At 36.7% G+C, this 23,993-nt stretch overlaps 1 protein-coding gene across 1 annotated transcript; it reads right to left on the reverse strand.

Moving 5' to 3' along the window:
* Positions 1–1,160: 1,160 nt before the first annotated feature.
* On the reverse strand, positions 1,161–23,884 carry SUV39H2 (suppressor of variegation 3-9 homolog 2). The gene is made up of 6 exons (XM_008065312.2): positions 23,793–23,884; positions 21,649–21,794; positions 6,975–7,646; positions 4,873–5,019; positions 2,677–2,806; positions 1,161–1,827 (listed from the first exon to the last, which is right to left on the reverse strand). Exons 3-6 carry the CDS (start codon positions 7,641–7,643, stop codon positions 1,721–1,723), a joined length of 1,053 nt encoding a protein of 350 aa, XP_008063503.1. The 5' UTR covers positions 7,644–7,646; positions 21,649–21,794; positions 23,793–23,884; the 3' UTR covers positions 1,161–1,720.
* Positions 23,885–23,993: the final 109 nt, after the last annotated feature.

A 23,993-nucleotide genomic window follows, 5' to 3' on the forward strand; every position in this document is an offset into this window, starting at 1 on the left:
AAAACAACAGAAAAAGGTCAACAAGATCAAATAACTAGATGGCAAAACACTGACTTTAAAAGTTATGTCTTTAAACTTGTGAGAATCACAATTCAAAGTAAGCTTGACCATTGGGGCAACCTGTAAACTTGTGACCCTTTCTCACTACTGACACTATGTGACTGATTTTTCATAAAGAAACACAAAAAAATGCCATTTTAAAAGAGTATTTTTCCTCGAAACATTTGCGAGTTCTGGTTAACAAATATACTCTGGAGCTCTAAACATGTAAACAATTTATTCTAAATCATGAAAGAGCAAAATCATGTGATAGTAATGTAATAGAGTAATAAAGTATAGTCTCCCTAAAAAGAGGTTAAGGATTAAGAAGATATTTGAAGTGCTGTATTCTTGAAGTTAGTTCAATTATACCCAAGCTTATGTTGGTCCTTAAAGCTTAAAGCAATGCGCTCACATAGAACTTAATTGGTAATACTGAAAGCTAGATTCACCTTCATGTTAGACACCAAGATTAAAAATCCCAGAATCAGAAAGAGATGAAAGCATAATTTTTCCTGATTGAGGTTTTATACTATGGTGGGGGAGGGCACGGGGGTACACAAAAACTAATACGTATAATATTCCATTTCAGTCTTCATAGGTCAACTAGTGAAGTCTCATAATTCAGGCATACACTTTGGCCAAGTTTAGCTTTACCACATCTAAAAAATTCATGTATAAATAAGTATCAGTTCAAAATATAGATACTTTTTAAGAAGAGCTTGCAGGAAATATAAAAATAATTAAATTTGGTGGAAAGGAAATGTTAAAACTGCCTGAAATTGACATACATTATATCATTAAGAACAGCTGCTCCCCAGGTGTCTTGTTTGACTATTTAGACCAGAGTACTCACCATGGAACTCCTAATTCATGTTACTAACAGGTGCCCTTAAAGTGCTCCATTTTCCCTGCTTGGTACTCCAAAGGCCCTCCTGGTCCCACTGTCCTGTCCTTTCAAAGCAGCATAGTGGCCAACCATTCCGGACTTACAGAGAGATTTTTGGAGATTTTTCTTCTAGAGGATTAAAAAATAAACTTTAAGAATTACAGGTTCTGATATATACCCTTCAGAATGGTCTAGATTGCTTCAAAATATGAAATCAAGCTGAAATTAAAATTTTTTACATTTAATCGTAAACCTTAAACTTCAATATCATTACGATTCCAATGTTTTAATGAAAAAGTAGAAAGTAAGGTATAAAATTCAGTATCACCTATTTGTCTCAAATACAAGTACAGCATTAAACAGGAATGGTAATATAGTAACAAGAACTTGTAGATCTGCCCAAATTGAATCGAGTCTATTTCTGGGAACGTGAGGTGTCTGGAAAGTTGAATGTCTGATCTCTTAGTAAACGTTACATTATCAGCTTAACATTTTTCAAACACTGAGGGAGGCATTTCTCCACACAGACTTCTTAAGTACGCATATGGTGAGCTGTGAACAGTCTGCCTTTCACATTTGGTCTCTAAGCACTAAATATGTCTGTGCGACCCAATGGCCCACTCTTCGGAGGCATCGGTAATGCATTTGGCAAATGTCTTGAAGTGTGAATTGTAAATTAATACAGGCATAATCTTGACATGAAAAGAGAGTCTCAAATACTTATTTTTTTTCAATGTTAACATTAGGAGAAAAAATAAACTACAGTTATCATCAGCTCTATTTCCTGAAAATTCAGTTGAGGTAACCTCTGCAAGTCACAGCTCCACATTTACATACAGTTCTGACCCTCTTTCTGGCAGGGCTGTGGTCAACAGAATCTGAAGAAATATCTCCAGAACCTGAAATATGTAAGGGGAAAAAAAAACACAGGAGAAAAAGAGTTAAGACAATTTAGAATGAATTTCAAATTATTAGTTTTAAAGCAGCTGGTCAGGGTGCATTAGACTAAGTTAGCTCCCAAAGAAATTTAAGTCCCCTCTGTATTTATAAATAAGTGTGAATATTCAGAGACAAATCATTATGAATTGTCTTGAAAGAATACTGTGTGCTAATAATAGATAAAGTTTCTGTTATCAGCCTATATTTAGGAGAATGGATTTCAGAAATGATGGAACTTACTGGGAAAATCCAATATAGAATCATTCATTTCATATATTGTATAAAGCACATAAAGTGAGGTCAAGCAGTAACTATATAAAAGGAATCATTCTTAGAAAAACAAAGGAAACATTTATATTGTCACAATAAAGCAAATGGAAATATTCTTTTTAAAAGCCAGATTCAAGTAAGAATGTAGTAAGTTCTGGTATGTGATTTACATATTTTCAATCTTTAGAATATACATCTCTTAGTAAAAATGAAGAAATGTGGGCTTACAATTTTTTTAACACAACTAGTATTGAGAAAAGATGTTATAATAAAGAAATCAGCTTCCAAAATGGAAATTCTGAAAAACGGATGCTTTGTGATGCAGAAGAAAGACTACTCCTTAGCCAAGGTCAGAGAGACCCAGTGCTAGTATTAGCTGTTAGACAAGCTTTGGACCTTGGGTAAATGACAAACTTAGTGCCTCAATTTTTTTCATCTTTAACATTAATTTGGCTCAGGTGATTTAAAATCTTTTCCTACTCTGATATGGTTCTTCATATTGAAACTGACACCAATAAAACTGTACTTGGAAACCATACCTTTCATTTGATAATCAAAAGTCAGCTCTTCTCCAGCATGTATAGTTCTCGTGGAAAACAATGCTATTCGGGGAAGACGAGTATCGAGGTTATCAATGAAAACATTGAACACCTGAAGATTTGGGTCACACTAAAAAGGAACATTAGAACCCATTTAAGTAAAAATGATGTGACCGAGCTCTTCTACATGCCATGTAAATTTTTACTTTTCCAGAGATTTAGTTTAAATTCCACTGGAAATTAAGTTGCTTATTGTTTAAAGGTCTCTGAGTCATGCACATTAAAAAAATACTATTTTCACTTATAAAAACTTTAGCACATACATAAATACAAAAAAGCACAGAAAATAAATCCACATGTATTCTCTATGCAGCTTCAAAAATTATTAACATGTTTGTTAATAATTCTTATTCATCTAGTCCTAACTTTTTTTCCCCTGGGGAATTTCAATGCAAATCCCAGTGTAACTGTATAAGTTAAGACATACACTTTAAAGTACTAGGATAACTATATTTTTTTAAAAAATCAAATAGCACTGCAGAACTCAAATTTCACACTGCGTGGAGTTTCACTGCTTAAACTTTTGTTTGGAATTGTTCAATACTTTGAGAACTCTATACTAACTTATAAAATATGCAAGAAGAGAGATGAATCATACTAACAAATCAAGTGTTTACTTGTCTTTGGATAGAATGTATCTATTTTATAGTATCTCAAATTTATCATTTAGAAAAAATTCCTTGAGGTAAAAGTTTAAATAAATCAGAAAACTAACAAGGGATTCAGAAGGTCTCTGCCATTTCACTGCTAATCATACACTGCTTTTTTTTGGTCTGAAATTCATCCGAAGTTTAACATAATCTACATTTCCTTATGTGGTCAGCTATAAAACTTCCTCTCTGAGATACATTTATTTTATTGTCTATAAAACGGAGATAATGTCAACCTCACAGCATAATGTTATGTTATCCATCTGGGACTTAGTAGGTACCCCAAAATTATTTACTTTCCTTATTTTTGGAGATACATATTATAGAATCCAAGATTTTGGAGATAATTTTCAGCTACATTCTAAGTTCTTTCAAACAAGGGGCCAGGCATGATGGCTCATGCCTGAAATCCCGGGGCTTTGGGAGGCAGAATCAGGAGGATGGTGTGAGGCCAGGAGTTCAAGACCAGCCTGGGCAACATAGCGAAAACTTGTCTCTACCAAAAAATTAAAATAAAAGAATTAGCCAGTTCTGGTGGTACACAGTTGTAGTTCTAACTACTTGGGAGGCTGAGGCAGGAGTATCACTTGAGGCCATAAGTTTGAGGCTGTAGTGAGCTATGACTGAGCCACTGCCCTCCAGCCTGAATGAGAGAATGAGACCCTGTCTCAAAAAAAAAAAATAAAAATTAAGAATGCTAATTTAAGCCGGGTTCGGTGGCTCAGCCTGTAATCCCGCGCCTTTGGGAGTCTGAGGTGAGTGGATTGCCTGAGCCCGCGGGTTCGAGACCCGCCTGGGCAGCGAGACCTCATCTCTACAATAAATAAAAAAATCAGCCGGGCGTGGTAGCGCATGCCTGTAATTCCGGCTACTCGGAAGGCTGAGGAGGAAGGATCGCCGGAGCCTGCACTCCAGTCTGGGCGACAGAGTGAGACTTCAACTCAAGAAAAAAAAAAAAAAAAAAAAGAATGCTAATTTATAATCTAGAAAAAAACCCTAAATACTTAAGTACTCACAAATTCTCAGATTTTATAAACAATGTTAACATGTCTACATTTTAAGAAAACACATTTATCTTTAGTTGTACTTTCTAACATTTAGTAGTCTTAACTTCTACAAAACACCTATTTAATTGTGTATGATTTGTAAACATTTTACCTCTTAACTCGTCTGTTCATTATGATATGAATACCTCTGATATGAAGATACCTATCTTATAAAGTTACTGGAAAGTTTAAATGAAATAACATATGTAAAGACTCTGATAAAATGTATGGTATTTGGTAGATACTTCAATGCTTATTTTCCTAATACCACAATAATAACATGACTTAACAGAAGAGGCCCTCATATTAAAATATGTATTTTGGAAATGTTAAAAGCATGTGCAGTTTAAAGATAATTATTATTCAACTATGGAAAATTATTAAAAATAGTACTAAGTTTAATTATTAGTCTTGTCTATAGTTTAAGTATTTTTTCTTACACTGTGATTCACAAAATGAGATACATTTCCATATCGAGTTGCATCTACTGTGAATTCATCAGATTCATAATCCAGATCAAAAAGATATGTGATCCCTTTGTTGTCATATAACTGTCCCCGTCTTTCAGCTTCTTCACTTGTGATTACCTAAACAGAAAAAACTATAGTATATTATGTAGCTACTGGTGAACTGAAGAAACATTTATCCATAAATCAATTAATGTATCAATGTCTACAAATGTTGAAAAAGTAAGAAATTCAAGTGTCATCAAAACAACCATTCACACAAACCAAGAGCCAGATTGAAAGAGGTAGAAAAATGATGATGAAAAAGATGTATGACTTTCTAAATAGGATTTGAGACAATTAACAAGTCAAAACACTGCTCTACTTTTACTATAATTAGGATGTTCAAAAAGCTGTATAAATATAGCTCTCAAAAAGACATAATTGAATGTTAAGGACTAAATTTGTAAGTATATTCTCTATGCTCAAAAGGCATATTTTATCTATAACTAATCTATATGTAGTTGCAAATGGAAATTTGTTAAAAATACAGGGAAGAAGTTATATTAAATTTGCAGTCAACTGTATGGAAAGTTTTGTTTTGTAGAATAGATTGTTTTCATGAAATTCATGAAGTTCAAAACCACCATCTGCAGTTCTGCTCTTAAGAATACATCTTTATCACATGCTCAGCTCCAGAAACCAAAAATGTCTAAAGTAGTTCATGTTACCAACCAAATTTGGCTGCTGCATTCAGTAGGAATGAAATTTTTAAAGATCTTATTAACAAAAAGAATAATTTGTACAAATCTTGTATCTCCCATTTGTCTAAAAGTATAAGAATCAAAACGGGATCAGACTTAATTTCAGAACTCTAAACAAATACAGATAATTATAGGTGATTCAATTCCAAGTAACCTACAAAAAAACTAGTTCAATTTGACAACCCCAGATATGCAGCCACACTCATATCATTCTAGTCACAGCTAAATCCATGCTTCAGTGTGAGGCAGTGTGGTTCAGTGCTGAAAAGTAGTGATTTTGGAATTTTGAATCCTCAAAGTCCTGGCTCTTCTTTACTATTATGTGACCTGTGTGACTTTGGGCAAGATGCTCAATTTCTTTGTGCCTTAGTTTCCTCCTTCATAATAATGAAGATAACAGTACTACCTCATAGAGTTGTGAAGAGATTGAGTTAATACATAAAATGCTAAGAATAGTATGTGGCACATGGTAAATATCATCTTTATACTTATATATGTATGATTTGTAAAAATACTTTGCATTTGTATGATACTTCAGAGAACATTCTTTACATTTCAAAGTATCTGAGTTACAGATATTAGGAGTCATTTTCACGAGGCGCAGTGGCTCATGCCTATAATTTCAGCACTTTGGGAGGTGCAGCGAGAGGACTGCCTGAGCCCAGATGTTCGAGATTAGTCTGGGCAACTTAGCAAGACCTCATCTCTACAATAAATCAAAAAACTAGTTGGGTATGGTGGCATACCTAGTTACTTGGAAGGATCCGTGAGTCCAGCAGGTGGAGGCTGCAGTGGCCATTAGTCTTATTTTCTTACGGATACAATAAATGGTTTTGTGTATGCTTTATAATACTTGCTCATAAAGCATTGGTCTACTCTATCTTTTATGTTAATACAAAATAGTGGTTTGTCAACTACACTTAATTATATTTGGTCAAACTTATGAAGTAAATTACAACTTTAAAGTCTCAAAGTCAGCACATGTTTAGATCTGATTTCAAAGTCAACACATGTGAAGATCTTCTTAGGACTTTTGGGTAAAAATAGTTGTCATATTTCAAAATTTACAAATACTAGGCTCAATGACTATGAATGATTGCTGAAAGATGACTGTCAATTTAATCTGCCATAATTTTTTCTTCATAGAAAAGTTCTTTTATTTTTAACAATGCCAGTGAACCCCACTCCTAAACCTGAAAATAAATTTCTACTTATCTTCAAAGGAAAACATAAAAATGTAACAAATATTTATGTTATTGAGGTAAAAAGGTAACTTTTCAAAAGTGTAGGCCTAACATGCATATTATTTGCTAGAAGGCAAGTTAAACATACCTCTCCGACATATTCCATGACAAAACTCATTCTTTTAATCTTCACAAGGGTTTTTACACCCCAGCCACGGCCATTACTAGTTCGAAAGATGCAAAGTGAATACTGTGTGCCTTTTTGTACAATCCTGTTGGGACAATCAGGTCCACATTGACACCTTGAGTTGCATTCATAGATGGGGGTACCAGGTGGAATTTTAATTTGTTGGCTTTTATTATAAGCCAAAAGAACTCCAGCTTCAGCAGGACAACATTTTTCAAAGAAGCAATCTGTACACGAACAACCAAAGGAAGCTTCATTTACTAAGCTGATTCCAGAAGCTGGTTTGTATTCATTAATGTAGTAGAAGTTTGAAGGTGGGCCCTCCAAATCAACAGTGTTTTCAACAAATATCATTCCTTTATGATTCTTTCTTCTGTTGAGTTCATCTTGCCATCTCTGCAGAGCTATCCTTTGTTTAGCCTTCTTTACAATGTACTGAGCAATGGCAGGTTTCAAAGTTTTGTTATTGTTTTTTGGGGTTATTGCTTTGCCTTTCCGTACCTGAGATAAATAATTATGCTTGTCCTTTGAGAACTGCTGAAGCAGTAATGGGCACTTGAGATTTTGCAAAGGTTCCCAAGTATTTGTAGAATCTGGCCATCCTTTCCATTTTACAAGATAATATTCCATATCCTTAAAATACAAAAGAAAATGCAAATCAGATTATAATAGTCCCAGTTATTGAAAGTAATATCTTAAAGACCAAAGTGTCCATTTTCATTTTTCTTAATAACTGTTCAGAATACATAGAGTCAAAAGGTCCTAACAGATGAAGTACAAATCACATAAAAACAACTTTTTTCTTTAAATTACATAAAATATAGAATTTAGACACAGCATAACAGTTGGACAGGCTAAAGAGTCTTACCTGGAGAAAAATGAAGTTACTAAAACCTATGAGTATTTACTGAATGGTGATTAGGTTAAACAAAGAAAGATTTACCTTTCCATGGAGATAGATGGCCCTAAAGCTAATGATTTATGACCTGTGTGGCTTACTTGGCCAGCATAGATGCAGGCATTCTCTAAGGTCTCTATCTTAATACCAGACACTGGACACAAGGGAACTTATATTTCTCAATGTCATGGGCATACATTTCCTAGGTGTTCCACAGATGAACTGTCCAACACAGTCATTACTAGCCACATGCAGCTACTGAGAACCTGAAATGTGGCTAGTCTGAATTGAGATGTGCTCTAAGTATGCACGCTGAATTTCAAAGACTGTAAAATATCTCTAACTTTTAAGAAATACTGACTACATGTTGAAATCATATTTTGGATATATTGAAAGAAATTTCATCTGTTTCTTTGTACGCTAATGTGGTTACCAGAAAATTTAAAATGACATCTGCAGCTCACATTATATTTCTATTGGACAGTTCTATGCCAGAGAATGCAGATCTTATTTAGATTCACCCATGATTGGATTAGGTAGAAGGCATTCAGTCCACCAAAGAGCAAATATTTCAATTAATCTCGCAGACTGCTGTTGGTCATCATGGTAAACAGAATTTTGTCTTTCCACCCCACTATGTTTTCTTCTCTTACAGTTAGGCAATGTATGTTCATTAAGTTTCTCTTTAACTAAGGCGTTTTAAGTGTATGTAATAAATTTTAAAGTGAAGTCTCTCAGTAATTTTTTTATTCTCTGGAATAACTAAAACATATCCACACGCCCTAGGGTAAAATAAGATCATAAAATGCCTTCTGAAATGTAAAAATGATTAAACTGCATTTGACAATTTTAAAGATATTGAAAAAAGTATTAACTGCGATACCTTTGTTTGTCACCAAAAATTTTAGTAAAGTATTTATTATGAAGCAAGAATACCCATGACAGTTGTTTTAATATTTGTAATTTATTAACGACAGAGAACCATATGAGATTTGCCATGGTGCTGAGGCACAAATTAGACTGAGAAACCCTGAGGCAGCGATGAAGGAGCAAATCACCACCCAGGCATGAGCTGATTCTAACCCCACTATCTGCATCTTAATGTTTGTTTTATTATATTCTATTCAACAAGTAGTAATCCTTGAATTAAACGAACTTTACATCCTTTTGAAACTGGTCAAATACTTTTCTTCTGGTAAACATATGGTTAAATTATGTTTTGAGGATATGCACAAAAACTGTACGTTGGTGGAAATATATATTGTGGTTCCAGGAGAAAAAAACAAAAAACACAGACATACATTTAAGTATTTGTCAAACTGAGCCTCACTAAGGTCTAAAGAGTTCTCCCTCCTGTCAGGTAACTACCATAATTTGGGACTGTTGTTAACAGATATTTGCTCACACTGAAACAGATATGAAATGCAAGTGGCAGGTAGTATCTAATATATCTATTCCCCCCTTAATTCTAAATGTTTTTAATTTTTCCATGTTATGACAAAGCACTGCGATCCTAGTCCTCTACTTTTCTCTACTAGTTTTTGCTACCATAGTTCTTGGTTATGTCAAATGTTGCTAGTAAACAATGAAAGAAATAGAGACACTGGCTTTAAGTTAGATGATTAAATTATCATTCAGCAAAACTAAAAACACCTGTCACTGAAGTTTACTTCCAAAATAATTTTATTGTTTAATCTTGGATGAGTCACTTGCATTTAAAGTGACTAAGTTTTGTACGTTAATCGCATTGGTGCCTACTTAACTACGGACAGTAAATATGCCTATAAACCATGAACGCTTTTGCAAAGTAGTATAGAAATATTAATATATTATTTCTACTTTGTAGACTGGTCTTTTACTTTATAAGCATGTTTTATTTTTGTAATCCCAAAAGAGATAGTTCTATTTTTAAAAATAATTTTACACAGAAAAATCACTTTGACTTAAGAAACAAATTAATTCAACCTAAAATTCCAAATAAAAGCTAAAAGTTCTTATGCATATATATTATATCAATATCTTATTCTGATATGTAATCAACTCTTGATTACCTACAGAAATGGAATCCAAGTGGTAAAAATGATACATAAATCATTCCTATGTAATTTGGAATGCATCATATGATTTTTTTTAAAAGACATTTTCCCCTCTTTGTTTGGCTTAGGTTAAATTCATTCAAATATTTTAATATCTACAATAAGTATATGAGAGTTCAGTCACTAGGAGGTGTGATGAAATGATGAAATATAAGATATTATTAGCCTTCAGGAGTAAAATCTTACTGAGAAAATAAGGCAATAATATGTGAAATAAGTAGCAACATAAGACAATCAATACCACCAGGATATAAAGAGGGAAATCAATATAGGCCAGACAATCAGAAAAGAGAACAGAGGAAGTAGAACAAACTATGTTGTGAAGGACTGATAGAACTTATTGAGTAGGGGACATGGCAGGCAGAATGACAAAACATGAGCAAAAGCCAAGGGCTAAGATTTGCATGAAGTATCCAGAAAACAACGAAGTGATGGATTTGCCTAGCTATAAGGTTCAGAATGTTGAAGTGAAATAAAAATTGAATGGTAAGGCAAGGCAAATTTATACAAGTTGAACACTTGGCTGAGGTACCTGAACTTCACTGCAGGCCAGTCAATAAATCTTATAATTCCTAGATACCACGGTGTTTTTGTGGGGAGTTTCATTAAGTACAAGCACATTTAACTCCATCTTGTTAGGACCATTTTACAAATCTTCTAACTGCCAAGTCAATGAACTACCTCTCTACAGGAGCAGCCACTACTTGACCATTCCTCTTTTCATTCTAGTTCCATTCTACTTTCTTTGCTGAGACTGCTTCCCATACCCATCACTTACACAATAGAGATACTCAGGACCCTGTCCTTGGCCCCTTTTTCACAGTAAACAAGTGTTTATCCCTTGAGAATCTGACAAACCTTTCCATAACAAAAGCCACATATATAAATTTTGAGTAATTTCAAGATACTTGGATTCCAGGTTAAGAATTCCTGCTCTAAATGCTTTCTCTGGGCAACCTCATTACTCCAGTGGTTTTAACTATTATATGCTAACGACTTTCAAAATTTTACCTGCAAATTCTTATATCCAAAAACCTACTGGTATCTTACAGCAATCTATCCACATGGAACTCATCACTGTCCCTCTTAAATGTATTCTTTTTGTATTTCTCATCACAGTGAATCTTACCCATCCACCTACTTAAACAAAATGCAAACCAGAAGTCAATCTCAGTTCCTTCTCCTCAATACAATTCATAACCAAGTTTCTGCAGAGATGAATTTCTTCCTGTTCATCTCAATTACAATGGCTTTAGTTACTTTGGGTTCGCAAGTCTTGCCTAGATTATTATTCTTCCAACTGGTTATCTGTCTCCCAGACGAACAACACTTCAATACTCTATCCTTCTTTACTACAGAGTTTTCTCATAAAAACAAAAAATTCACAGAACCACTTATTTTGTTTCCTTGCTTAAAAATTGTTAATAGTTCCTGCTCTGCCTATGGAATGAAGTTTAAACATCCTATTATAACAAAGAAAGCCACCCTTGAATTGATTCCTGACCTCTCTTGCTCAATCTCCCATTACGGTCCATTCACATGCCATCCACTAGCAATACTGGACTGCTGCTAGTACCTGAACATGCCAAGCTTTTTCATACTTGTGCTGCTTTATTCACAAAGTTTTTCCTAATTAATTAGGATGGACTCTCCCAATTGCCTAGTGAGCACTTAGTTATTACAGCCTCATCTTTTAAAACAATATAAGTATCACCTCTCTCTGAAGTCTTTCTTGCCTCTCTTTTTCAAGAAGAATTGATCACTGCCAAATCCCTGTGTTTCCATTTCTGATTAAACTATAAACTATTTGTGGGAAGGGATGGAATCTTATTCTTTACAGTCCCAGAACAAACACAACTGCTCACCATTATCTTAGGCTCTGACTAAATATTTCTAAGTGTATAACAAAAAATATGACTACCAAAATGTAGACAGCATTAAAATCACATTACTACTCATGAGTCAGAATGTTAATTTTTTTAAAAGATGGGAAAAAAAATCACAACAGTAACTGTATAAATTCTTAAAAGAAACACAACTGTTAAATTTGACATGAAGATAGCAATTCACGGGTTCTTAATATGTGCTTTGTCACCTGCTCTCTATAGCCAAGAAGTGGTAACAAACACCAAAATTTGAAATATAAATGGGAGGACAAAGAACAACAACAACAACTCTGTCTTTCCATTAGCTAACTTTTTTCCTGCTAATTTTGAAATAACCATCATACTGAATATTAATGTTAGAATAACCTGAATCTGATTATGAAAACATCAGTAGTCCCCCAGGAGCACAGGTGGAAAATTATTATGATCCAAGGAAAGTCACTGGGGTTTCATTCCAGTAAGGAACAGAACAGAAACTGTGATAGCTGGGTTAGAGAACAAGCAATGAAAAAAAATAGTCATGCAACTTTGGAGAAGTCCTTCTGTGGAGCTATTTTTCCGATTTCTAGAATTTAGGTTGCGATCTAATGATTTGTTATTCTGGTTCTTAAAAAACACTCTGGGTACAAGCAATCTTTTAGGGATATTAATTTACTGGGGTTTTAAATTAATTTTAAATAGAAATGGGATCTTGCTATGTGGCCCGGGCTGATTGTCTCAAAGTCCTGGGCTCAAGCAAACCTCCCAACTCAACCTCACAAAGTGCTGGGATCATAGGCATGAGCTACTGCACATGGGGTAATTTACTGTTAGATGTGGACTATTCTGTAAGTTTGTGCTATGCAGTGTAGTGGTGGTTCTAGAGACACAGAAGTTATCTGTATACTTTAAGAAGTCAAAGCTGTAGATAATATTTATAACTTAGCTTAGCTTACTAAAAAAGAAATCCAATCAATATGCATGCAGGCACCTGTCCTTTACTGCTGAACTAAGCATGTTTAATACCCACAGTTGTGTCAGAAATTATTCTGTATGAAGGGTGATGTGGCAAGAACACTGCTGCAGAAAAATGAGACAGCACCAAGGCTAAGTACTACTATAATCTTCATCCTTCAAGTTCAACCAGATCCTTGACATGAATTCATTAAAGTAACAATCCCTGTGTCCCCCTAGACAGCATTCCTTCCACTTCTCAAGATGGGCATTTCAGACCTCCTCCATTTCGCTCAAGATCCCTATCCCCCTACCTACTCTGGTGTTTTCAGTGGTAACGACCTTTGCTCGTCATATATAGAAATCACCAAGCATAAACTGCCTCAAAGTCCAGCATTCCATGGACATGCAATTAGAGATCAGGTGGATGCAGGTAAAACACAAGAGATGTACTTCCTCCATCAATTATTCTTGTCTCTCTCACTTTGCTGGTTTGCACTAGCACTTAAATCTTCCCCATATTTTAAAAGCAAAATAAAACTAAACCTTTTTGAGATCTGTTTGTACATGTAAGGAATCTCTAAAAGGCATATTAAATTGCTAAGAGTAGGAGACTGTAACTAGGTCACAGGGTAGAAGATTTCAGTGTCTGGCCTTTTTATAACACTGAACTTTTTAAATCACATGCATATATTACCTCTTCAAGGTAATATATGTAGTCCTCTCCTTTTCTTGAAATCTAGGCTTCATAGAAGAATCACCTAAACTTCTTGACTTTCTTACCTCCAATTTATTCTGTAATTCATTCTTTCAGCTCTCCTATTCACACCACAGAAGTTGCTCTCAGGGCATCAATGGTCCTCCACTGCTAAATCAATGGATTCTTTGCAGTTCTTTGACCCGCTGTTTAATGCTCTTTGGTTGACATTATCTTTCTCTGGTTTCTATGATTTACTCTTCCAGTATTCTTACTACCTTTCTTGCCAGTTTGTCTCAATCTCTTTCACAGTTCTCCCTATGAGTACCCCTAAACTACTCCTCAGGGCTCATCCTTAGTCTTATCTTTCTCTTCTCACATTTACTTTGCTTAGACCACTGCAATAGCCTCTCGCCACCTTTAATCCATTCAGGGCACAACAGGCAGCACACACACTGCTTAAAATGACTAAGTGGTTTCCTGGTGCCTTAAGGTGAAGTCCAAAATCCTTTCTTTGGCGTATGAGGAGCTGCACTTTCTGGGGCTTGCCCATCCTTCCAGCCTCTTCTCATTCCCTCTTGCCGACTGCTATTCCTTGAAGGACTTCTTTCTATTCCTTGAAGAAGTCAGGTTGTCTTCTGCCTCAAAACCTTTCCCCACTTTTCATTCGTTTCAAGTTATAGTATCAGTTCCTCGGGGATATCTGCCCAGTCTCTCCAGGATAAGTCAGATTCTTCTGCTGCATTAGCAACTACAATTAAGTACTTTGTTTCATTGCATTTAAGGTATTTCCACCCTCACTAAAAGGTAAATTTTATAATATCAGGGATCATCACTCAATGCTGAGATTTCTAGCTCTTAGCACAGGACATGGTAGATGGCCAATAAATATCTGTTGAAAAACTGGGTAACTGTTTCCCCGCTCAAAGGCTTCAATCACTATCTTTTTGCCAGTTATTCAGGATCTATCTTTCCAGTTAGGTCTACTCCTGATTTGGAGCCAAATTTCCAGTTGGTTTAAGTTCTACTTAAAATGTACTCAACTCTCTTCCCCAAAACCAATCTAATTCTCCCTTCTCTTATATTCCTAATATATATAGCTAATATTATCCACACTACTGTCCGAGTCAGAAACCCGTATTTTCCTAAATGTGGCTTTCTCCGTTAGACATCCACCTAACCTTCTGACCACAAACCACAGACTTATACAAATTTTGCATCCCTATTTTTAAAAAATTCACCTACTTCTCTTCCTTGCCATTGTTAATACTTTAGTTCAAGAACTACTGTTTCTTGTGTGGTTATTTTGACAGCTGTCCAGAACATGTAGCCATGCGTGTATCATTCTCTTCCCTACCAATACACTTTCCTCTTTGCAGAGACAGCATTCTCTCAATTACCAATCTAATGTGTAAATAGACTCACCATTGCCTTAGGATGGCTGAAAGATCCTTCACTCATACCCTAATTCTTTCCCACATCCATCTCCTATCACCCTTGTTCTCTAGACAGAAGCCATACTGAGTTACAATGCTTGTCTTTTCAGGCCCCAATTGGGTATCACCTCTTCTGGGGAGCATTCTGTGACCAATCCTAGGTATCCCTCCTATAGATCTTGTAATGAGTCTGCCATATCACATATGTATATGTTTTATATTAATTTTCATATTCTTCCCAGTGCCTAATATGGGGCTGACACACAGAAGAAACTTAAATGTTTGTTGAGTGAGTTTATGAAAAGAAGAAAACAGGAGGTATGAATCAGTAGAGTGCTGCCATAATCCAAGCATGAAGTTAGGAAGGTCCGGTCTAATAGTGATCATGGGCCCTGCAGAAATGGCTGAAGTCAAAGACAACTGAACTCACTTGCCACTGACTTAACACTCATTCTGCAAAGACTACAGTGAGACATGGTCCTGGGCCTCATATGGTTGGTGATTTAGCAGAGAAGGTATGACACAAACAAAACCAGAAAATGTGACAAGTTCTCAAATAATGACAAGAACAGCATCCTGAAGAGAAAGCAACTAATTTTGCTGGAAGTGAGGAAGAAAGGTGGCTCTACAATAGGTGATAACCTTTGCACAGAATCTTGTAGGATTTTTGCCAAGCAGAGGAAGGAAACAATAGTATTCCAAATAGGGAGCTGGATGAGAAAAGCACAAAAGAGGGCACAACAGTGCATGATGTATTCAGAGAATTATAAGATGTGTCTGTTTTTGAGCTGTGCTTCTAATGCTTATAGCAGTGCCCAGCTCAAACTAGGTGCTCAGTACATCTTACCTAAATGAAAGATATCTACAAGCATTTCACTGTGTACAGAAAGTAGGATATCTGACAAGAGATGAGAATAGAAAGGTGGCAGGTGGCCAGATGACAAAGAACCTCGGTACCATGCTAAGGTATCTCAGATTAGACTGGCAGACAACAGGAAACCATTAAAAGGTCTAAAGCAAGGCCCAATGCAAGCAGAGCTGGGCTTAAGAACTAATTGTAATGGCACTGTGGAATATGGTGTTAAGATGGTGTCTTTCATGAGCTAAGTGGAGGGCCCACACACAAAAAAGACAAGGTCCTAAGATCTTTCTTACATAAAAGAAAAAGAGAAAGAGAAGACAAACAGTAGAGGTGTGTTGAAGTAATACAGGTTTACAGATTAGGTATTTGTGCGAGGTAAAAGAAAAAATGAGGGATATATGTGGGTGCTGAAGACATAAGTGAGCAAAATAAGGGTGTTTATTCCAAAGAAAGAAACCAGATGGAATGATGAGAAAGACTAAGGAGAACTAAATGGCAAAAACTATCTGAAACGGAACTACACAACACTAAGGATTTTGTGTAAGAATCTCGGTAGCTCCCTCAGTAAAAGCACAACCCCCCCACCCCAGGTAACATTCTCTGTCAAAGTACAGCAGGAATGAACAGGAACAGACAGACAGAGAGGCAGAGATAACACAATCTGGTCACCTATTAGATTTAGTGAGTAAGAAGGAAGAAAGAATTAAAGATGTATGAAATTATTAGGTTAGGAAACTAGGAGAACTATGATTCTGTTAACCAAAACAGGGAATGCTAGTGCAGAACGAAGATTTGCTGTAGGAAAAACAGGTGGTTTTGAATGTGAACCTGGGTATGTGTAGGGTATCCAGTTTGAAATGAAGCCAAGAAAAAGGACAAGGCCTCAGGAAAATTTGGGAGTCATGAGCTGAACAGATGTAAGTAGAAACCATGGGGAAAGAGGCCACTTCAAGAGCAATTACAAGAAAAGAGGGCCAAGAACAGAGCCCTGAAGATGATCTACATTTCAGAAGAAGGATAGATAAGAGATAGTAAAGAAGATTCTTTAAAAATAGTAAGAAAAGTAGGCAGAAAAAAAAAGTGAGGATAGAATTCACAATAATGACAGTAAACATACTGATATTGAATAGTTACACGCTGGCCTCTGTTCTAAGCATTCTATATATATCAACTCATTTAATTCTAATAGCACTCTACAAGATTGGTACTGTAACTATCCTAATTTCATAGATGAAGAAACTGAAGGACAGAGAAGCTAAAGTAACTTGCTAAAGGTCACACAACTAATAACTGGTAAGAGCCAGAATTAAACCTAGGCAGTTCTCCACAGACAAGAGAGTTTCAAAGAAGAAAAGCTGGTCAACAATGTTAACACTTTGTATTCAGATACATCTCATAGATTACCTACCAGCAACTCAACTATACTTTTTTTTTACAAAATAGTGAAAAACGAACCATTTCTTATTAAATAGTAGATTACTGGAACCAATTATTTTATTGTAATTACATTTGGTTTATAATGAAAAAAAATCAAAATTTTATCTTATATTTTTCTAACATGGTAACTTGTGAAACAATCACTGATGTGCACTGCAGGTTCATTGATACATGCTGTGCAATAGCAATTTGTTGGATGTCTCCCACCTGATATTTTTCTATTCAAGCAGACAATGCAGTATAGTATCTTTCAGTAAACGTGATTATTCTGCTGCATTGAGAACTTGTGGGTAACACTGTCAGAGCACTTCACGCATTATCTTTCTGCATGACGCCAGCAAATTTTTTAATGTATATCTCAGTAAATACTCCATCTCTTTATTTGCTTTTTTGTGTAATTTGAATGGAAAACTTCAAGGAAACATACATTTTTGAAAAATTTGTGCTTGCATAGGTTTGTCCTGTATAATTACCAGTGATCTCATTATGTCCCCTGAGAGAGGATATCTCAGTGGCTTGTTAGATTTAAGATGTCCCCTCAGAGGGAGTGTTCGAGTGCAAAGGTTAAAAATGGCAAAGTAGTTAAGATTTGAGGTCTTCAAATTTGGCAATTAGAAGGTTACTGATAGGAGCACAAATCAGGATTAAAGTGTGTTCAAAAGTTCACGGAAAGTGAAAAGACAACCCACAGAATGGGAGAAAATTTTTGCAAATCATTTATCTAATAAGGGATTTGTATCCGGAATATATAAGGAGCCATTGCAACTCAATAATAAAAAGACAAACAACCCATTTTTTTTTAAAATGGGCAAAGGATCTGAATAGAAAGTTTTCCAAAGATATACAAATGGTGAGTAAGCACATTAGTCATCAGGGAAATGCAAACCAAAACCACAATGAGATACTACTTCATATCCACTAAGACTTCTATCATCAAAAAGTTTGATAGATGATGGTGGCTCACGGTTGTAATACCAGCACTTTGGAAAGTCCAGGCAGGAGTAGCTCTTGAGATCAGGAGTTCAAGACCAGTCTGAGCAGCATAGTAAGCTCTACAAAAAAATTTTTTTTAATTAGCTGGGTGTAGCACCTCTGCAGTCCCAACTACTCAGGCAGTTGAGGCAGAAGGAATGCCTGAGCCGGAGAAGTTGAGGAAGCTAAGGCTGCAGTGAGTCATGATCAGGCCACTGCACTCCAGCCTGGGTGACAGGGTGAGACCCCGACTCAAAAGAAAAAATGTACTGGCCAGAATATGAAGAAATGAAATTCTCATACACAGTTTGGCAGTTTCTCAAACAGTTAAACATGTTACTATATGACCCTGCAATCTCACTCCTAGGTATATACAAGAGAAATGAAACTTATGTCCACACAGATACTTGTACACAAACGTTCACAACAGCATTATTTATAACAGCCTCCAAATGGAAGCAACCTAGATGTCCATAAAGCAATGAATGGATAAATTAAACATAATATAGTCATACAATGGAATATTATTTGGTAATAAAAATGAAGTACTTGTATATGCTACAACATGGATAAACCATGAAAATATGCTAAGCGAAAGAAGTCAATCACAAAGGACCACATATTATATGATTTCGTTTAAACAAAATATCTAAATAGACAAATCTACAGAAAGTAGATTCAGTGGTTGCCTAGAGTTAGAGATGAAAGGTTAACTGAAGAGGCTTGAAGGGTGTGGGGCTTTCTTTTTCAGGAAACAAAAAATATTCTAAAATTGATTGATTCTGAGTATAATAAAGATTTTAATAGTACCCTTTAAATGGGTAAACTGTACGATGATATGTGAATTATATCTCAAATAAGCTGTTTAAAAAGTTAATGGGAAGTGAAGTAGAAGGAAAAGGCAGAAAACACTTGCATGAGTTGGGAGGCAAGGTCAAAGGAAGATTTCTGAAGGTTAGGGAAGATCTGAATACATTTATCAATTAAGACACAACAGTAAAAAAAGAGCTTGATATAAAAATGACACCACAGATTAAGCAAAGTTCTAGAAGGAGTAATCAGGAAGGAAAAAGAGAAATTGGTGACATTTCTGAAAGTAAAATGAGTACAGACAGATAGGTGGGGATGAAGATAAGCTGAGACCTCATACTTGAAGGATGCTGTTTTTGACTGAGGTGGAGAAGAGGTCTTCAGATGAACATAAGGAAGGGGCAGAGGAAGAAGTACAGAAGAGTATTTAAAGTTGGGAAAACTGCTGACAATCAGGATGGGAAAAGAAAGCAATAGGTAAAAAGCTTATCAAGTAGAACTGAGCAGAATAGAAACTGGGTAGAAGAGAAATCCGGGGGGGTGGGGAGCAAAAAAATCCCAGAATTATTTCTTTGAGGGCAGGACCCTTGTAGTACAGGCTTACCTCACTGGGTGGGTGTTCTTGGGAACCCATCCGCATCAGCGTACCAGCTAACACTGTAAGAGGTTGTGTTTGGCTTCAGTGAATTGTTGTTTTTTGAGTTGGAGTCTCTCACTCTGATGCCCAGGCTGGAGTTCAGTGGCACGCTCACAGTCACTGCAGCCTCCACTAGCTGGGCTCAGGTGATCCTTCCACCTCAGCCTTCCAAGTAGCTGGAACTACAGGAACACGTCACTATGCCCAGCTAATTTTTTTATTTATTTATTGTAGAGATGAGGTCTTGCCAAGTTGCCCAGGCTGGTCTCAAACCTGTGGGCTCAGGCAATCCTCTTACCTTGGTTTCCCAAAATGCTGGGATCACCGTGTCTGGCCAGTGAATTTTTTTTTGGAGATTCTTTAAATGCATTTGCCCATTTCAAGGTGGGTGACTTACAAGCACACCTGCCCACCCACTGCACTGAGTATTCAGCAGTTTTTGATCAAAAAGGGCATGCCCTGCAATCCATCCTCCCTATTCATTTCATCTCACCCCAAGCAACTTTTTGTGGTTTTCCTGGATGAAAAAGTCCTTAAAGGAAAACATTTTGCCCATGTGGAAGAGGTGAAACAAAAAATGGCAAAAGCACTAAAAGGCATCAAAATCAACAAGTTCAAAAACTGTTTTGGGTCATGGAAAAAGCATCTCAATAGGTGTACTGCATCAAACAAAGAGTACTTTGAAGGTGACTGAAGTATAAACAAGTAAGAATAAATAATTTATTGTTTTTTTTTTGAGTTGGAGTCTCACTCTGTCGCCCAGACTAGAGTGCAGTGGCACACTCCGGCCACCGCAGCCTCAACCTGTTGGGTTCTGGCGATCCTTCCGCCTCAGCCTTCCAAGTAGCTGGAACTACAGGCACGCGCTACCATGCCCAGCTAATTTTTTATTTATTGTAGAGACGAGGTCTTGCCAAGTTGCCCAGGTGGGTCTTGAACCCACAGGCTCAGGCAATTCACTTGTCTCGGCCTCCCAAAGTGCTAGGATTACAGGCTGAGCCACCGAGCCCGGCCAATACATAATTTCTTATAAATAAATTCCTTGTAAGTTTTAATGATATTCTCAGCTAGACTGGTCAGTTTATACTGTGTAAATTGAGATGGCAGATGACTGTGCTGTTTGAGCAGCTGAAGTATGCTGAGAGTATAGTTGAAATGCTTGATCATAAGATCCCAATGAGTGGGGAAGGCAGTAATACTGAAGGAATATGGACATTTCAAAGGAAGAATTACACTTAGCAACTGATTCAATATAGAAGATAAAGGAAAAGGAAAACAAAGAATTAAATAGGATTCCTGACTCATTTGTCTGAAAGAACTAACAGATTAATGAACAATGCAGAGTTACTGGAGAGGGAGGTAGGTTATAGATAGATGAATTATTCAAAATATAGCTGCAAGGTTTAGATCAAAAATGCTTCTTAGAAGAACTCTGTCATTTTTTAAAAGAAATAAAGGGAGGCCCAGAGAAGTTAAATGAGTCTGCTGAAATCATAAGGTACTAACTTTGATATCCAGGCCATTCTTTTACATCCTAGAACTTCACTAGTGTCTGGAGTTTGACATGATGGCAACAATGGTGATGCTTCTTGAGGAAATTCAGTAACATGGTTTGAAACTCTAGGTTCATTTCAGGTGATAGTGGGGAAACATGATCCAGGAACAAAATGAATGACAGAAGCCAATCTGAGATCACACATTTACTCTAGTAATCCACATGGAGATAATCAAGAGTTGGATGCAGAGTGATATAAGTACCTTACAATATTCTAATGCAAGAACATTTTATGCTTCAAAATCTTCTCAGTGTTATTTGGCAATATAGATGATAGGACATAAATTTATCATGGCTTAAGAATTTAAAACATTAGGAAGAGCTTTGCTTACTTTTAAGTTTCTTTTTATGTTACAGAAATATGAAATACTGAAGTCTGGTTAAGTCTCTTTTAAGGGGCTAGATATTTGCCTTACCTTTACTACCTTGTAGTCACACAAGTATTCCACCTCATAATTGTTTAGATTCCTTTTGGTGATTCCAATCGATTTACATGTGAGCTTTTCTTTTCTACATAATTCCTGAAGAGTATCAAGTGAAACTAGGCAAGGCACACACCAAGCTATAATAAGAAAATAGAATTCTTTACTAATGAAAAAGCTACTCAATTAAGACAAAGAGAAACTTAAAACCTCTATACCCCCACCATTCAACTGGCAATTGTACAGGGCTAAAAATTCATATGACAAGAAACCAATAATTTGTCTTCAATAAAAAGGTAAGCATTAAAGAACTATGTTGGCAAATTGGTCTTCCTGTATTTTCTCATGGATTTCTATCCTACTATGTTTAACTGACATCAGTTAATTTCTACTAAGCCACCTGAACAAAATATGTCATGTCTGTAAGCTTTCTTAACATTACATATAGCTGCAAAGATCAACAGAGGTAAAGTTTTTGACTTTCATTATATTCCACACACATGATAACTGCTATTTTAATAAAACGTGGAGCTCTAGGACATACTTTTAGAAATATATCTAGAATATATTTTGAAACACAATCTTGTAATTTGTTAAAAGTAACTTTTTCATTTCTTTTAACTGGGCAACAAGAACTGAAATCTAATTGAAAGATAGTTCTATAGTCACAAACTCATACATCCTTATGTCCTAGTTTTCTCACTTTGAAATGTTGCGTGACATTTTAACTCCACTTATTATATTGTCCATGCTGTAATGTATTATCATCTAGGTAAATAAACACAAGAGTTATACTTTAAAAAAGCAGAGTATATCGATTTTTGTAATACTCATTGTCTGCAGTTTTTTAAAGCCACGAGTTTTTAAATGGCGTTTAATTTACATGATCTACATATACCAAACTTGAAAAAACAAACTCATAATCAACCTTACAGAAGTCAGAAACTAATTGTGCTGCAGAAGATCTTACCCTCAAATCTCTGTGAACAGTATGTCACTGCACTGAATTTAAAGTATAAATTAACACATCGGTGTTTAGGAAAATGTAATAAACTTGCTTTTATGGCTAGTGTCATGGTAAGCACTGGACAAGGATCAACAGTCCTCTGCCCCACCCCTTGCTCAGCCATCTAGCTACCTGACCTTAGTGGAGTCGCCATCTTCCTGGGTATCAGAACCGCTGAAAAACTGTGAAGGTTGAAGAAAACTGGGATTACCAAACAAAATCTATCAGTAAGGTGACGCTTTACTTGGTAGCTCTCCAAGGTAGCTGCAATCACCTTTTGTGTTTTGGGATAATGTGCTGGGAAGAGAAAACACTGCTAGCTGCTCTAACTTTACTGCCTCCTTTCCTCGCCCTTTCCACACAGACTCCATTGTCGGAAACCCCTGAGCACAATTTCAACCACTCCACTGGCTGCAGACAACTCATCATTCTATATCAAGAAAGAGAAAGGTCTTTCCCCCCCAAAAAAGTTTTTTTTGGGGGGGGGGAGGAGGTTTGAGGGGTAGGACAGCGGTGGGAGAGAAATGATCCCTTAAACCCCTTCCATCTAAGAGACTTGAGGATGCTTTTGTGTAAAGTTAACCTCATCATGCAGATCACGTGCAAAGGAGGTTCCTCTTGGGTACCTACCCAAGGTGTGCCCGCCCGCTGTTCCTAAACATTTCTGCCTAGTCGAGGGTTCAAAACACAACCCTCAAAGCAAATGCCATCTTTGAGCTTAGGGGGGAAAAAAAGAAAAAAGAATATAAAATGCTGCAAACACTTGGCTAAGAAAAAAAAAATCCGACATTCTCCAAGGATGCAGAAAAAAAGATTTCATTGACAAGAGGAAATAGGTCCAGACCACCGCAAAAGCCTTCCACTAACCTCTGCCACTCTTCAGGGGAGGCAAGTTCAGGGATTATGAGGTCATAAGCTACGTGGAGAGGAGGAGAGCCCGAAAACACCTTGACATTCCAGAATGCGCGGAGAAGTTCCAGGCTTTCCAAGCGCCCGCGCGACACGACGCGCCCGCACCCCTCGCGCGCCCAGCGTCCAATGCTCGCGCGTCCCCACAAACAACACGCAAGCCGATCCCGGTGGTGGGGAGAAAAGTTGCCGCCAGCCGGAGGCTGCATCCTCACCTACCCACTCTCGGGGAGGCTCTCCAACCAGGCGCTGGACCTCCTAGCGCGTCCGCACGGGGCGGGGGGTCCTCGCTTACTCCCTTTCTCATCACTCTGGCGCCCCCGCCTCTCTGCCCCCCGATCCCAGGGTCGCGTTCTCACCGGCGGGCGTGGTTTCCCGCTTCCCACTTAAAAGGCCGGAGCGCATCCCGCACGCCCGGCTCCGA

The sequence above is a fragment of the Carlito syrichta genome, unplaced genomic scaffold, assembly GCF_000164805.1.
Source record: "Carlito syrichta isolate Samal-C Ts95f unplaced genomic scaffold, Tarsius_syrichta-2.0.1 Scaffold308224, whole genome shotgun sequence".
Taxonomy (NCBI): Eukaryota; Metazoa; Chordata; class Mammalia; order Primates; family Tarsiidae; genus Carlito; species Carlito syrichta.